This window comes from Hyperoodon ampullatus (assembly GCF_949752795.1).
Source record: "Hyperoodon ampullatus genome assembly, chromosome: 1".
In the NCBI taxonomy this organism is placed as follows: Eukaryota; Metazoa; Chordata; class Mammalia; order Artiodactyla; family Ziphiidae; genus Hyperoodon; species Hyperoodon ampullatus.
The window spans coordinates 120,053,217-120,068,594 of record NC_136914.1 but is presented as its reverse complement, the minus strand read 5'-3'; the positions used below and the strand labels follow the sequence as shown (position 1 = coordinate 120,068,594).

General features: G+C 38.6%; 1 protein-coding gene across 1 annotated transcript in view; it reads right to left on the bottom strand.

The window, feature by feature from the left end:
- PCNX2 (pecanex 2) overlaps positions 1 to 15,378 on the bottom strand; it is a gene marked incomplete at its 3' end in the record, with an annotated part of 308,773 nt that overhangs the window by 271,315 nt on the left and 22,080 nt on the right. Inside the window, exons 2-4 of the mRNA XM_079712418.1 lie at positions 6,546 to 6,751; positions 5,298 to 5,418; positions 4,591 to 4,627 (exon numbers count right to left, since the gene is read on the bottom strand). Coding sequence (XP_079568544.1) covers positions 4,591 to 4,627; positions 5,298 to 5,418; positions 6,546 to 6,751 — 364 coding nt within the window. The remainder of the gene's footprint in view (positions 1 to 4,590; positions 4,628 to 5,297; positions 5,419 to 6,545; positions 6,752 to 15,378) is intronic.

Here is a 15,378-nt window from a genome sequence, read left to right as displayed (position 1 = left end):
CCCTCCCAGAATCTGTCATTAGCCCCACCAAAGAGCCCACAGTAGGCTCCACTGTTGGGTTGTCTCAGGCAAAACAACCAACAGGGAGGGAACCCACCCCACCCATCAACAGTCAAGTGGATTAAAGTTTTACTGAGCTCTGCCCACCACAGCAACAGTCAGCTCTACCCACCACCAGAGCCTCTCATCAAGCCTCTTAGATAGCCTCATCCACCAGAGGGCAGACAGCAGAAGCAAAAAAACTACAATCCTGCAGCCTGTGGAACAAAAACCACATTCACAGAAAGATAGACAAGATGAAAAGGCAGAGGACTATATACCAGATGAAGGAACAAGATAAAACTCCAGAAAAACAACTAAATGAAGTGGAGAGAGACAGCCTTCCAAAAAAAGAATTCAGAATAATAACAGTGAAGATGATCCAGGACCTCGGAATAAGAATGGAGGCAAAGATCGAGAAGATGCAAGAAATGTTTAACAAAGACCTAGAAGAATTAAAGAACAAACAAACAGAGATGAACAATACAATAACTGAAATGAAAACTACACTAGAAGGAATCAATAGCAGAATAACTGAGGCAGAAGAACGGATAAGTGACTTGGAAGACAGAATGGTGGAATTCACTGCTGTGGAACAGAATAAAGAAAAAAGAATGAAAAGAAATGAACACAGCCTAAGAAACCTCTGGGACAACATTAAACGCAACAACATTCGCATTATAGGGGTCCCAGAAGGAGAAGAGAGAGAGAAATGACCTGAGAAAACATTTGAAGAGATTATAGTCAAAAACTTCCCTAACATGGGAAAGGAAATAGCCACCCAAATCCAGGAAGCGCAGAGAGTCCCATACAGGATAAACCCAAGGAGAAACACGCCGAGACACATAGTAATCAAATTGGCAAAAATTAAAGACAAAGAAAAATTATTGAAAGCAGCAAGGGAAAAACGACAAATAACATACAAGGGAACTCCCATAAGGTTAACAGCTGATTTCTCAGCAGAAACTCTACAAGCCAGAAGGGAGTGGCATGATATACTTAAAGTGATGAAAGGGAAGAACCTACAACCAAGATTACTGTACCCAGCAAGGATCTCAATTAGATTCGAAGGAGGAATCAAAAGCTTTACAGACAAGCAAAAGCTAAGAGAATTCAGCACCACCAAACCAGCTCTACAACAAATGCTAAAGGAACTTCTCTAAGTGGTAAACACAAGAGAAGAACAGGACCTACAAAAACAAACCCAAACAATTAAGAAAATGGTCATAGGAACATACATATCGATAATTACCTTAAATGTGAATGGATTAAATGCTCCAACAAAAAGACACAGGCTTGCTGAATGGATACAAAAATAAGACCCATATATATGCTGTCTACAAGAGACCCACTTCAGACCTAGGGACACATACAGACTGAAAGTGAGGGGATGGAAAAAGATATTCCATGGAAATGGATATCAAAAGAAGGCTGGAGGAGCTATACTCATATCAGATAAAATAGACTTTAAAATAAAGAATGTTACAAGAGACAAGGAAGGACACTACATAATGATCTAGCAAACAGAATCCAACAACACATTAAAAGGATCATACACCACGATCAAGTGGGATTTATCCCAGGGATGCAAGGATTCTTCAGTATATGCAAATCAATCAATGTGATACACCATATTAACAAATTGAAGAATAAAAACCATATATGATCATCTCAATAGATGCAGAGAAAGCTTTTGACAAAATTCAACACCCATTTATGATAAAAACTCTCCAGAAAGTGGGCATAGAGGGAACCTACCGCAACATAATAAAGGCCATATATGACAAACCCACAGCAAACATCATTCTCAATGGTGAAAAACTGAAAGCATTTCCTCTAAGATCAGGAACGAGACAAGGATGTCCACTCTCACTACTATTATTCAACATAGTTTTGGAAGTCCTAGCCACAGCAATCAGAGAAGAAAAAGAAATAAAAGGAATACAAATTGGAAAAGAAGAAGTAAAACTGTCACTGTTTGCAGATGACGTGATACTATACATAGAGAATCCTAAAAATGCCACCAGAAAACCACTAGAGCTAATCAATGAATTTGGTAAAGTAGCAGGATACAAAATTAATGCACAGAAATCTCTTGCATTCCTATACACTAATGATGAAAAATCTGAAAGAGAAATTTTGGAAACACTCCCATTTACCACTGCAACAAAAAGAATAAAATACTTAGGAATAAACCTACCTAGGGAGACAAAAGACCTGTATGCAGAAAACTATAAGACACTGATGAAAGAAATTAAAGATGATACCAACAGACGGACTGATATACCATGTTCTTGGACTGCAAGAATCAATATTGTGGAAATGACTATAATACCCAAAGCAATCTACAGATTCAATGCAATCCCTATCAAATTACCTATGGCATTTTTTTACGGAACTAGAACAAATCATCTTAAATTTGTATGGAGACACAAAAGACCCCGAATAGCCAAAGCAGTCTTGAGGGAAAAAAACAGAGCTGGAGGAATCAGACTCCCTGACTTCTGACTATACTACAAAGCTACAGTAATCAAGACAATATGGTACTGGCACAAAAACAGAAACATAGATCAATGGAACAAGATAGAAAGCCCAGAGATAAACCCACGCACCTATGGTCAACTAATCTATGACAAAGGAGACAAAGATATACAATGGAGAAAAGACAGTCTCTTCAATAAGTGGTGCTGGGAAAACTGGACAGCTATATGTAAAAGAATGAAATTAGAATACTCCCTAACACCATACACAAAAATAAACTCAAAATGGATGAGACCTAAATGTAAGACTGGACACTATAAAACTCTTAGAGGAAAACATAGGAAGAACACTCTTTGACATAAATCACAGCAAGATCTTTTTTGATCCACCTCCTAGAAAAATGGAAATAAAAACAAAACTAAACAAATGGGACCTAATGAAATTTCAAAGCTTTTGCACAGCAAAGGAAACCATAAACAAGATGAAAAGACAACCCTCAGAATGGGAGAAAATATTTGCAAACGAATCAATGGACAAAGGATTAATCTCCAAAATATATAAACAGCTCATGCAGCTCAGTATTAAAGAAACAACCCAATCCAAAAATGGACAGAAGATCTAAATAGACATTTCTCCAAAGAAGACATACAGATGGCCAAGAAGCACATGAAAAGGTGCTCAACATCACTAATTATTAGAGAAATGCAAATCAAAACTATAATGAGGTCTCACCTCACACCACTTAGAATGGGCATCACCAGAAAATCTACAAACAACAAATGCTGGAGAGGGTGTGGAGGAAAGGGAACCTCTTGCACTGTTGGTGGGAATGTAAATTGATACAGCCACTATGGAGAACAATATGGAGGTTCCTTAAAAAACTAAAAATAGAATTACCATATGATCCAGCAATCCCACTACTGGGCATATACCCAGAGAAAACCGTAATTCAAAAAGACACATGCACCCCAATGTTCGTTGCAGCACTATTTACAATAGCCAGGTCATGGAAGCAGCCTAAATGCTCATCGACAGACGAATGGATAAAGAAGTTGTGGTACATATATACAATGGAATATTACTCAGCCATAAAAAGGAACAAAATTGAGTCATTTATTGAGATGTGGACGGATCTAGAGACTGTCATACAGAGTGAAGTAAGGCAGAAAGAGAAAAACAAATATCGTATATTAACGCATGTATTTGGAACCTAGAAAAATGGTACAGATGAGCCGGCTTGCAGGGCAGAAGTTGAGACACAGATGTAGAGAACAAACGTATGGACACCAAGGGGGGAAAACCACAGTGGGGTGGGGATGGTGGTGTGCTGAATTGGGCAATTGGGATTGACATGTATACACTGATGTGTATAAAATTGATGACTGATAAGAACCTGCAGTACAAACAAACAAAAAAAAACAACTAATACCAAACTTTCTTTGGGTTATTTGTATGGAAATATGTTAATATAAATGTTTCAGACATTACATGAAATTTCTAAAAATCTTATATGTTCTGGTATAATGTTGTAAGTCATAATTCTAGTTATTACTTTAAAATGTATATCTCAGAAATAACTAAAAAAAAGACAATAAAATGAAATCTTAGTAAAAAAGTAAAACAAATATTTGTGGTGGGAGGGTTAAAAGAAAATCTCAGGAACAAAATTTGTAACTTGACAGAAATGCATATACACAGAATGCAATATCATTTCCTCTGTCATTTTTCAGTGTAAGTGCTATAATAAAAAGTATACTGTGTCGATGATGAATTTATCCTATTTTATATCTGCTATTATGAGCTGTATGAAAGGAGTCACAGACTGGAGAAAGGACAATGAAATATAATCAATACAATATCACAGTCTGAACGTAGACATGATATACAAATTCTGATAAGAAATAATGAAAATGAAGAGCTAAAGAAATGAAGGTAAAATATAACTGCAATCTTGGGTACAGTTCTAATTCTGAATGAATTCACTGGCATTCTGCACTATAAAAATTATTTTTCGCTTCACTGAATATAAGGCTGTGATAAAATATTAAACGATGAGAATAAGCACTCTACCTTTGAGATCTTCCACTGTTTCCTGTGCTGGCAGCTCCTAAATAAATTAAAGAACAAAAATCAATCAATATGATTCAGCTCCCTGCCCACTTCCAGGCAGTCGGCAGACACTGAGCAGCAGCCACTGTTCCTCTCAATGATATGTGGGAAAGACACAACAGAGTGTCCACTGAGAAAACGGGTAGCAAAGATGGACACAAAAATATCTACAGTGTAGACATCCAACCAAGCCCACGGTGCTGTGAGAAAAGGGAGTTTGGTAATTAAGAAAGTAAGGAGAAAAAATAATGCGCTACTTCATACTATAGTGAATAGAGCCCAAGAAAGTGAATCTAGAATAAAGGTGATTTAAGTATGATTTCATGTGGAGTGGTGGAGTGGATTCCAGGGGAAGGCATTGCAAATATGATGATTGAGATGAATGACAGACAGGACCAGGGAGAGGGCAGTGAAGGTGTGCTTATGGGTTCTTCTGGCCATGGTGCAGTCCCGGCTGGGCAGGAAGACTGCAGAGAAGGCCGGTGGGTGTGCTTGGAACGGGTGACTGGGTGTTTATCACATGGTCCATGTGCTCCCCTCAGGTCACTACCACCCAAAGGCCAGTATTTACAACCAGTGCACATAAGTTGCAGTCACCACCATTGCACACTTCCACGATCAACACTCCAGCAGCATGAGGAGAGTGAAACAGAAAACAGACCACTAACCAGGAGCCCGGATGAGTGATGAGAGTTTATGCTCTGTCCTCTGGAGCTGCTGTGGAGGGGAGGCGTGGAGAGGGTTCGACTGGCCTCTTCCTTTTTGCCGTTGTTAATCCGCCCATTATTGCTAAGCCATCATGAGAAACACAGGGGCAGTGATATTATCAAATAAAACTATGGCTCTTTGGACATTAGTCCTCAAACAATTTTTTTTCCTTGATTCCACTTTGTCCAATTTATGGTATACACAATGGAATATTACTCAGCCATAAAAAAGAATGAAATAATGCCATTTACAGCAACATGGATGGCCCTAGAGATGATCATACTAAGTGAAGTCAGACAGAGAAAGACAAATACCATGTGGTATCACTTATATGTGGAATCTATGATATGACACAAATGAACTTATATACAAAACAGAAACAGACTCACAGACTTAGAAAACAAACTTATGGTTACCAAAGGGGAAAAGGAGGGGGAGGGATAAATTAGGAATTTGGGGGTCACATATACACACTACTATATATAAAAGAGATAGACAACAGGGACCTACTGGATAGTACAGGGAATTATACTCAATATTTTGTAATAACCTATATGGGAAAAGAATCTGAAAAAGAATGTATATATATATACACACACACACACACACACACACATAACTGAATCACTTTGTTGTACACTTGAAACTAACACAACATTGTAAGTCAACTATATTTCAATAAAAAAATATATATGTATAAAAAAGGGGAAGAATTCACGGTATACAAATTTTATTTTTAAAAGCTAATAAACATTACTTTAAAGTAAGACATGCTCTCTTAAGGAACTATCAGAAATAAGACCAAGAATAGTGATGAATGCTCACTTGAGAATTACTCTTAATATTTTAGTTCTATGCAATGTACTACTTTTATATTAACAAACACAAATGTTCTTTCTGAAAATACTCTGGCGTGCACTAAGCATTGAGATGATGAGATAAAAATACTGAAGTGAAATATTTTGCTACACTAAGCCTAATGCAAATGAATTTCAGAGCATGGTATAAGGTCATATAATAGTCAGTTAAACCATCAGGATTATCAACATTTTTATGCCTCAGTGTATGCTTAAATATAAGAAAAATGTACATATTTGTGCCTGCCTCTCCTGGCATATTTTCACAAACAACTCATACATGAGAAAAATTATTTTAATCAAAATTAAAACCTTTAAATTATGAACTAATACATTAATGAGAAATGTTACCCTGTATTTTTATGATTGGTTATGTGGTCACTGATGGCCTCTTTGTCTTTATTTGGCTTTTCTTTCTTTCTGGAGGGCCTTTGCTGAATCACTTCTCCTTTATCAAACATGAGGTGTAGGCGATAACTGACCAATTTGATTATTGTGAAGAATATCGTCACTGAGCTGCAGTAAAAAAATACAGTGATGGCATTTGGAGGAAAAGCCTAGAGAAGAGAAAAGAAAGGAAAAAATGTATTTGCTTGTAGGATTACCTCTGGTCTTAAATCTGAAAGTATTTTTAAACTATTTATTGAGCATAAATTGGGCGAGATTTCAAATTTTATTAGTTTTATAACTTTTCCTGTTCATAATACCTGAAGAGAAAGAGCTACTACCTTTTTTTTTTTTTTTTTAAGTCTTTCTTATTTTTCAGGTGCTGGTACTAGCTGCAATGACCAACATGTGATTTGCAGACAGGAACCCCATAGAACAAAAGATACATTATAGTGAGAGTCTCCATTTTCTACCAGCTGTTTTCTACAGGCTAGTCTGGTCTTCCCGTGAATATGGTCTTCAAGGCCAGAGGAGGGCCTTTGAGATGCTGTTTTCTTCAACAAAACACAAACAGCCTTGCAGAGAACAAAGGGAAGGAGAAAGGTTAGTGTAACACCCCCTTCCTTTCCTCCCTGATTTCCCATTGGGTTAATATCATCAAGCCATGGACTTCTCTAGTGGCATGATGTAGGCAAGGGCCATAAGAGGGTGTACTGCCTCTCAAAGGCAGAGGGACATATCCAAAAGTGACAAAGGATCTTTGCATGGAGATCATGGTGAAGGTCAGCTCAATTCTGTCCAATCCCCTCAAGAAACAAAACGAATCACTGGAACCCATGTAATTGTCCCACTCTGTAGGATACCCCACATCTCTTCCTATTTCTCTCACAGACCATGGACCATGGCAGGTTCTCTGGTCCTTCCTAAATAAAATTCTTATCTTCTGGGATAGAAATGAATTCCTGAGGGTCCCAAGATGATACTAAGGACAACCTCAATAAACAGCGAGACCCTTTTAGCAATGCATCTCCCAGAAGGATCTCATAAATCCAGTGATGATTCAAGTCAGTGCTGCAACCTGGAACACAGCTAGGCTCAGAGGCCACATGGCCCAGCCCCCTTCTGCTCCCATGCAGCCCCTGCACAACCTGCCCTGGTCCTATCTAACAATTTACCATCTGGGTGAGACCGTTCCTAAAACAGAATAGCCAAGCCAAAGGAACAACCAAGAAAGAGGAAACGATCACCAACAGTAAAAGCCGAAGTGAAGAATTTTCACCATCACTGACTTGTTTTCATTTCATGCGGATAAAAGTCCACAAATAAATATGAATTCATAAATAAGTGAATGACAGAATGATTAAATAAGATAAATATTAGATGGATAGATAATATATAAAGTCAGTTCCCCTCCCTGGAAGCAGATAAGTTCCACATTTACACATGTACCTCCTCATGAGAAGTTGTGAAGAACCTCAAGGAATATATAGCCAAGTTGAAGAGAGACAGAGAGGAGAGGCCATTAATAGCCCCCATCACTTTTCCTTAACATGTCTGTATATTTCAGGTCTAAAAAAGTGTAGGATAATAAAAAAGAATGAAATAATGCCATTTACAGCAAAATGGATGGACCTAGAGATGATCATACTAAGTGAAGTAACTCAGAAAGAGAAAGACAAATGTCATATGATATCACTTATCTGTGGAATCTAAAAAAAAATGATACAAATGAACTTATTTACAAAACAGACTCACAGACATAGAGAACAGATTTGTGGCTGCCAAGGGGGGAGGGGGCTGGGGGAGGGAAGGATTGGGAGTTTAGGGTTAGCAGATGCAAACTATTATGTATAGGATGGATAAACAACAAGGTCCTACTGTAGAGCACAGGGAACTATATTCAATATCTTGTGATAAACCATACTGGAAAAGAATATGAAAAAGAATGTATATATATATATATATATATATATATATATATATAAAACTGAATCACTTTGCTGTACACCAGAAATTAACACAACATTGTAAATCAACCGTGCTTCAATAAAATATAAATAAATTTAAAAAATAATAATATCAATAAATGTAGGCTAAAGCTAGAGAGTAAGTTTGAAGAAACTGATAAAGAAGTAATAAAACCCAGCAAATGCTAAAACCAACATGATGCTAAGTGAAGTAAGTCAGAGAAAGACAAGACAAATACTGTATGGTCTCACTTACATGAAACTTATTTAAATATAAGTGAAATACAAATTTATATTAGTTTAAAACAAAAAGAAAAACACCAAACTTATAGAAAAAGAGATCAGATTTGTAGTTACCAGAGATGGGGGGGTGGGAGGAGGGAAATTGAAGGAAGGTGGTGAAAAGGTCTAAACTTACAAGAGTAATAAGTACTAAGGATGCAATGTATATGATGACTATAATTAATATTGCTGTATGATATGTAGGAAAGTTGTTAAGAGGGTAGATACTAATTCATCACAAGAATTTTTTTCTTCTCTTTGTACTGTATCTATATGAGATGATGGATGTTAACTAAGCCTATGCTTAGCTGTGATAATTATTTCACAATATATGTAAATCAAACCATCAGGATGTCTACCTTAAACTTATGCAGTGTTGTGTGTCAATTACTTCTCAGTAAAGGTGGGGAGAAAAAGAAGGCAGATAAAAAGGTTTTTAATAAAAAATAAACCCCAGCAAATGTCTATGAGAATAGATTAGCAAACTGTCATATACAAATTATTTTTTAAAGGAGAATTATTTTATATTATTTTATTTTATTTATTTTCTTATTTTTTGGCTGTGCTAGTGGGATCTTAGTTCCCCAACTAGGGATGGAACCCAGGCCCCTTGCACCATAAGCACAGAGTCCTAACCACTGGACCACCAAGGAATTCCCTGTCATATACAAATTATATTCAAAAGTTGTTTGAATTATAATGTAGCTTGGGTCTCATAGTATTCCAATTAGTAGGGGTAGCAGAGAAAGTGCTCACTAAATATCCCACAGGCTCTCCTACATTTCCCAGCCTCCCTTGCAGTCAGGCTGGGCCCATGTGCCTACTTTTGGCCAATGGACCATGAGCAGAAGTGGCCAGTGTCACTACTAAGCCTAAACAATTATGAGCTGGTGCCTCCTCCATGCCACTCTCCTCCTCTTTAGTTGATAATCTCAGAGGTCATGTTTTCCAGATCCATCTACAAGACAATAGAGCTTCCTTCAGCCTGGGCTCCTGGGGGACTCTATGGGACAAGGCCCTTACAGACCCAAGATGGACATGTAATAGAAGCGAGAAATAAACCTTTGATTCACTGAACCACTGAGATTTGGAGCGTGGCAGCTAGCATGGTTTCACCTAAATTAATACTGGGGGTTCCATTTTATGGGGAAGCTTCCATTCAAGATTAGAGATAAAAAACCCTAAGGCATTGGGAAAAGAAGGCTAGGGAAGAAGGAGGAGAGAGAAAAGATTATATATGGATACTGGGGAAATTCATTTGGAAAAAAACTGACTTGCCACAATAAGAAAAGATATTACTTTTCAGTTTATTCTCATAAATATGGGCTACAGCATAAGCTTAGTAATGTTGGAATTAAGAGAAGGCAAGAAGTTTGAAGTTGAAGTTAACATGAACATCAGTAACTAGTTTGCAGCCCTGTTGAGAACAGGTCTTGTGTCATCCTCGATGAAGGACCACTTAGCACTTTGTCACACCACTGAAAAGCCCCTACACCACACCAGACCATAGTGAGAGATAGATATTTTACTGAAAATTTCCTTGGTGAGAGAAAAGGTTTCACAGCACATGACTCATGGCACATTATTCCTCCCCAAATTCTCTGCTCTCATGATTCCTTTAAAAACCTCTCCCTTCAGTAGACCCTCCAAATGGAAGCTAGCATCCTCTAAATGTCCCCTTTTTTATGCCATATAATTAGAGCTCTGCTCATATTCCCCCAATTCTACATTCCCAGGAACATCACTGAAAATTACTTATCAAGGCCATTTTTCTGCTGACCTCATTATGCTCAGTCAACAAAAGATCTCCAGCTTCTAGAATTTTCTCTCCTATAAGTATGCATGCAAGGAAAGGAAGAGGGTTTAGGAGAAATCTGTCATGAATGAGCAGTTTTAAATTTGTATTTAATTTCAATCCCAGATTTTTCCCCCGATATAAGGTATATTCAGATCTTGAATAGAGATTTACTTGTTCTAAGGTAAATCACAATTTTTTCTTGTTTCCATGAACTTATCATTTTAACACATCCTTATTAACCATAGGAGGCAACCTTTTTCAGAATTATATTCTTGGCCAAAGATGAGCTATATGTTGTTTTCTGACCCATTATTAAGATAACTAGTAGTATAATCATTCATTTGACCAAACTTTCGGACAAAATTTCATGAAAAATAACCTGTTACCAACTAGGCATTACAAATATGGTCATTTGTATTTCTCGAAAAACTGGATTTCTCGGGATTTGGCATCTCCTAGAAGCACCTGCCTGTGTGGACACCTGCACAGTTCACGGTTCTCCCCATGCAACCCATGCAACTCTGTTTCTTGAGCTCCTAGGAAAGCTCTGGCTCTCTCTCAGTCACCATTCTTTCTTTTACAAAACTCTTTTAGTGTGGCAAAATACATATACCATAAAATTTACCACCTTAACCATTTCAAAGTGTACAGTTCAGTGGCATTAAGTCCATTCATATTGGTATGCAACCATCAGCACCATACATCCACAGAATTTTTACACCTTCCCAAACTGAAACTTCCTGCTCACTAAACACTAACTCTGCATTCCCTCCAACCCTCTGCTCTGGGCAAGCACCATTCCACTCTCTGTCTCTATGAATTTGACTTTTCTAGGGACCTCACGTAAGTGGAATCATATAGTATCTATCCCTCTGTAACTGGTTTATTTCACTTAACTTGATGTCTTCAAGGTCCATCCATGTTGTAGCATGTGTCAGAATTTCCTTCCTTTATAAGGCTGAATAACATTCCATTATATGTACATACCCCGTTTTGTAGAGACATTCATCTGTTGATGGACATTTGGGTTTTTCCCCCCTTTGGCTATTGTGAATAATGCTGCCATGAACACGGATGTGTAAATATCTCTTCGAGACCCTGCTTTCAATCCTTTGAGGTATATACCCAAAGGTGAAATTGCTGGATTATGTGGTAATTCTATGTTTAATTTTTTGAGGAACAGTCATAGCCACATTTCATAGTGGCTGCACCGTTTTATGCCACTCTGGTTTTGAACTGCAGGCTGACAGGCCTTTCCATTTCTTGAGTAGCCTGGAGAGACCAATCATCTGGCTGAGTGAGGACTACCTATAAATAAGGCTGGTGTCCAGTGAGAATAAACCACTTTTGAGGATTTCAGTATGCAGACCTAAGGACACTTTGCTATGGGGGTTCAATCTTTATCCATGTGTATTTCATAAAGGTACTTCACCCGATTGAGTAGGTGAACCTCTGTAACTCTGGGGTTCACAATTAGCAAGTCCATTTGCAAATATCAGCTTCATTTGCTACAAAGGTGATATTTGAACTCCATCTGCTTGACTCTGTGTCTCCCTGAAGTGACTCAGAAAAGGGAGGTGCTATTCATTGGGCCACCATGTCTATGCATAATGTTTATGCACTTGACTGGAAGGGGAGCCACTCAAGGCTCCACTGGGAAGCTCTGTGATCTTGACCTACGCATAATTCATTTATGTGGCACATAATACGCCTAACAAATTTGGCTTCCCAGCCCAGAGCAGAAATTAGAAGGGGGGAATGAGGAATGAATAGAAGTAAGCACAAAAATGTAACAAGACATAAGAAGTGACAGCTTAAATGGTGTTGGAAAAGTAAAAGTACAAAAAATTAACTATAAAAAAGCAAGTCACCCATGAGACACACACACACACACACACACACACACACACACACCCCTCAGCTATCTCTAAGGCTATCCCTACAAAAACATAATAAGATAGTAAGTCAACTATACTTCAGTAAAAAATAAAATTCAAGAGTTGTTATGGGGAAGTTTAATCAGAAAATGTAAAAATATTTCTCTTTGAGAACCAGTGAAATCTTCCTTTTCAACATTTATTCTAAAATGCACATAGCTGTACTGCACATTAGAATACTGATTTTAAAAAATAATAATAATAAGACACCTAGAAGTACAAAGAAAACGTTCAATGAAAACACGCTGCCCAGAAGAATTTAGAACTATTCCATCAATGTGGTTAAAGGAAAATGGGTTTTCCTGCTAAAGCTTAAGGTTCAAGTAATTTGGAAAATGTTTTTGCATCTGCCAAACATAAGACTCACACTGGATTTGGACATCTACACACCCCTCAAGCAGTACTGACATGCTGCTGCTGTATGCAGAGTATTCCCTCTGGCCCTGGGGAACTGCCTAACATGGGCTTTCATGCCATCTGGGGCAGACACAGGCTTTGCAACTTCTTGGTTCACATTTCTGGAAGCCTGATCAGATCTGTGACTATTAGAAGATCCTAAGTTATTCCAAAAACACAGGGTGCAGATGGAGCAATGTGAGTTGTCTTAGCTGCTTCAGAGATGAGAGAGATCCCGTTTTGTTCACCCATTTTGTCAAATTAAGAGACATGGGTTATATCCACCCAGTCACCCATGCTCCATTCATTCATACAACAGCTAAGTGTTGAATATTTTATCTGTGTCAAGGCATTAGTCCCAACAACTTCATTCAAGTAGGACCCTTGATTCCTATCTAAGTAAACTGTAATTCCTTGGGGGCTTGGGAACAGGTCTGTATACCAGAAATCAGGCCATAAGATAGAGAATTACAGTCATTTCTCTGCATTTATATATTTGAAGGGATTTATAGGTTTTCAGATCCTGGATTAACAGTCCATTAAATATTTTATGAATTTCCTTTATTAAAAGAATTAAGCAGGGACTTCCCTGGTGGTCCAGTGGTTAAGAATCTGCCTTCCAATTCAGGGGACGTGGGTTCGATCCCTAGGCAGGGAACTAAGATCCCACATGCCGCAGGACAACTAAGCCCACATGCCGCAACTAGAGAGAAGCCTGCCTGCCACAACGAAGATCCCACGTGCCGCAACTAAGACTCGACGTAGCCAAATAAATAAATATTTTGCTAAAAATTAAGCAAATTTAATATTTTCTCAGAAAATCTAGATCTTCCAGCTATATGTTGAGAACTGGAATAAGCTTAGCAGAAGTTTGGGTCCTGAGAATACAGGTCAAGAACCCCCAGAGCCAGACATGTGAGAATGCATGCTAACATGTATGAAACTGCCAGACAGAATATGAGAGGCAGCCCTCAATGCAGTGCCCCCTTAGAAGTAGGCCAGCCTTGCAAATACATCACGTTTAAAAATGATGAGGTGGGTGGAATCTAGAAATATGACTCATCCCCAAAACACAGCTCTACCTGCACTTGCAAAGTAAGGTGGACAAAAAGGAGAATACAATGCTTTCTCTCAGGCCTGCTATTTGGCTTCCTTTGAGTCTGCTGTCTGTTTCTTATTACATCTGTTCTCATTTCTTTGAGCTCCTGGACCTCTTGCTTTGTGTGTAACTTTCATGAGGGAAATACTGGATAGAAAAGTGGCAGGCAAATGTTTGGATTATCAAGGTAGTGCTACAGGGAACAATAAGATGGAAAAATAGCCAAAGGTTGGAGAGGTAGATTTAAGGCAGGGTCATTAAAATGAGAATCTTCGGGCTTCCCTGGTGGCACAGTGGTTGAGAGTCCGCCTGCCGATGCAGGGGACACGGGTTCGTGCTCCGGTCCGGGAGGATCCCACATGCCGCGGAGCAGCTGGGCCCGTGAGCCATGGCCGCTGAGCCTGTGCATCCAGAGCCTGTGCTCCGCAATGGGAGAGGCCACAACAGTGAGAGGCCCACGTACAACAACAACAGCAACAAAAAAATGAGAATCTTCGTGGGCCTTAAATGCTTTGAAAACAACTTCAGAGGCTGGCACCTACAATTGTCTAATTCCTTTTTCTCTCCTCTCCTCTCTTTTCTCTTCTCTTCTCATAAAGAATATTCAGTGCATAGCTTAGTCAATGAATGCTTAGCATAGTCAAGAAATCTAGATTCATGTTGTCCTTTTGATTTCAGATGGCCCTGGTAAGAGTTAACATTTTAGTAACATCTTTAATGTACACTGAGATGAATAGGATGAATCAGTCAGTAAGCTCATTAAAGGCAAAGTGATGTCAACCTCAACACAATGGTAAGCTCAGCCATAAATTTGTACTGATACTGGGCTTGACTATCATTGAATATAATGTCATGTGTTTCCTAATAGAAGAAAATGTTATTTAGAATTTAAAATGAGGCTCCTATAATGTGAATGTTTACATAATATAAACTATACCTGATCATTGCTATAGTTGATATATAAATCTAAACTTACATATTCATTTTTCATAAGGAATTTTAGAAATACTTCTGTCTTGGCAAAGCCATCAACTTACTCCTGGGAGGTCGAATTCATTATCAGCAAGTCCCCTGACTCCTTGTGCTTTTAGATGCCTTCAAAACCTAAATAATAGGGGCTTCCCTGGTGGCACAGTGGTTAAGAATCCGCCTGCCAATGCAGGGGACACGGGTTCGAGCCCTGGTCCGGGAAGATCCCACATGCCGCAGAGCAACTAAGCCCATGTGCCACAACTACTGAGCTTGTGCTCTACAGCCCGCAAGCCACAGCCACTGAGCCCACATGCTACAACTACTAAGGCCAGCGCGCCTAGAGCCC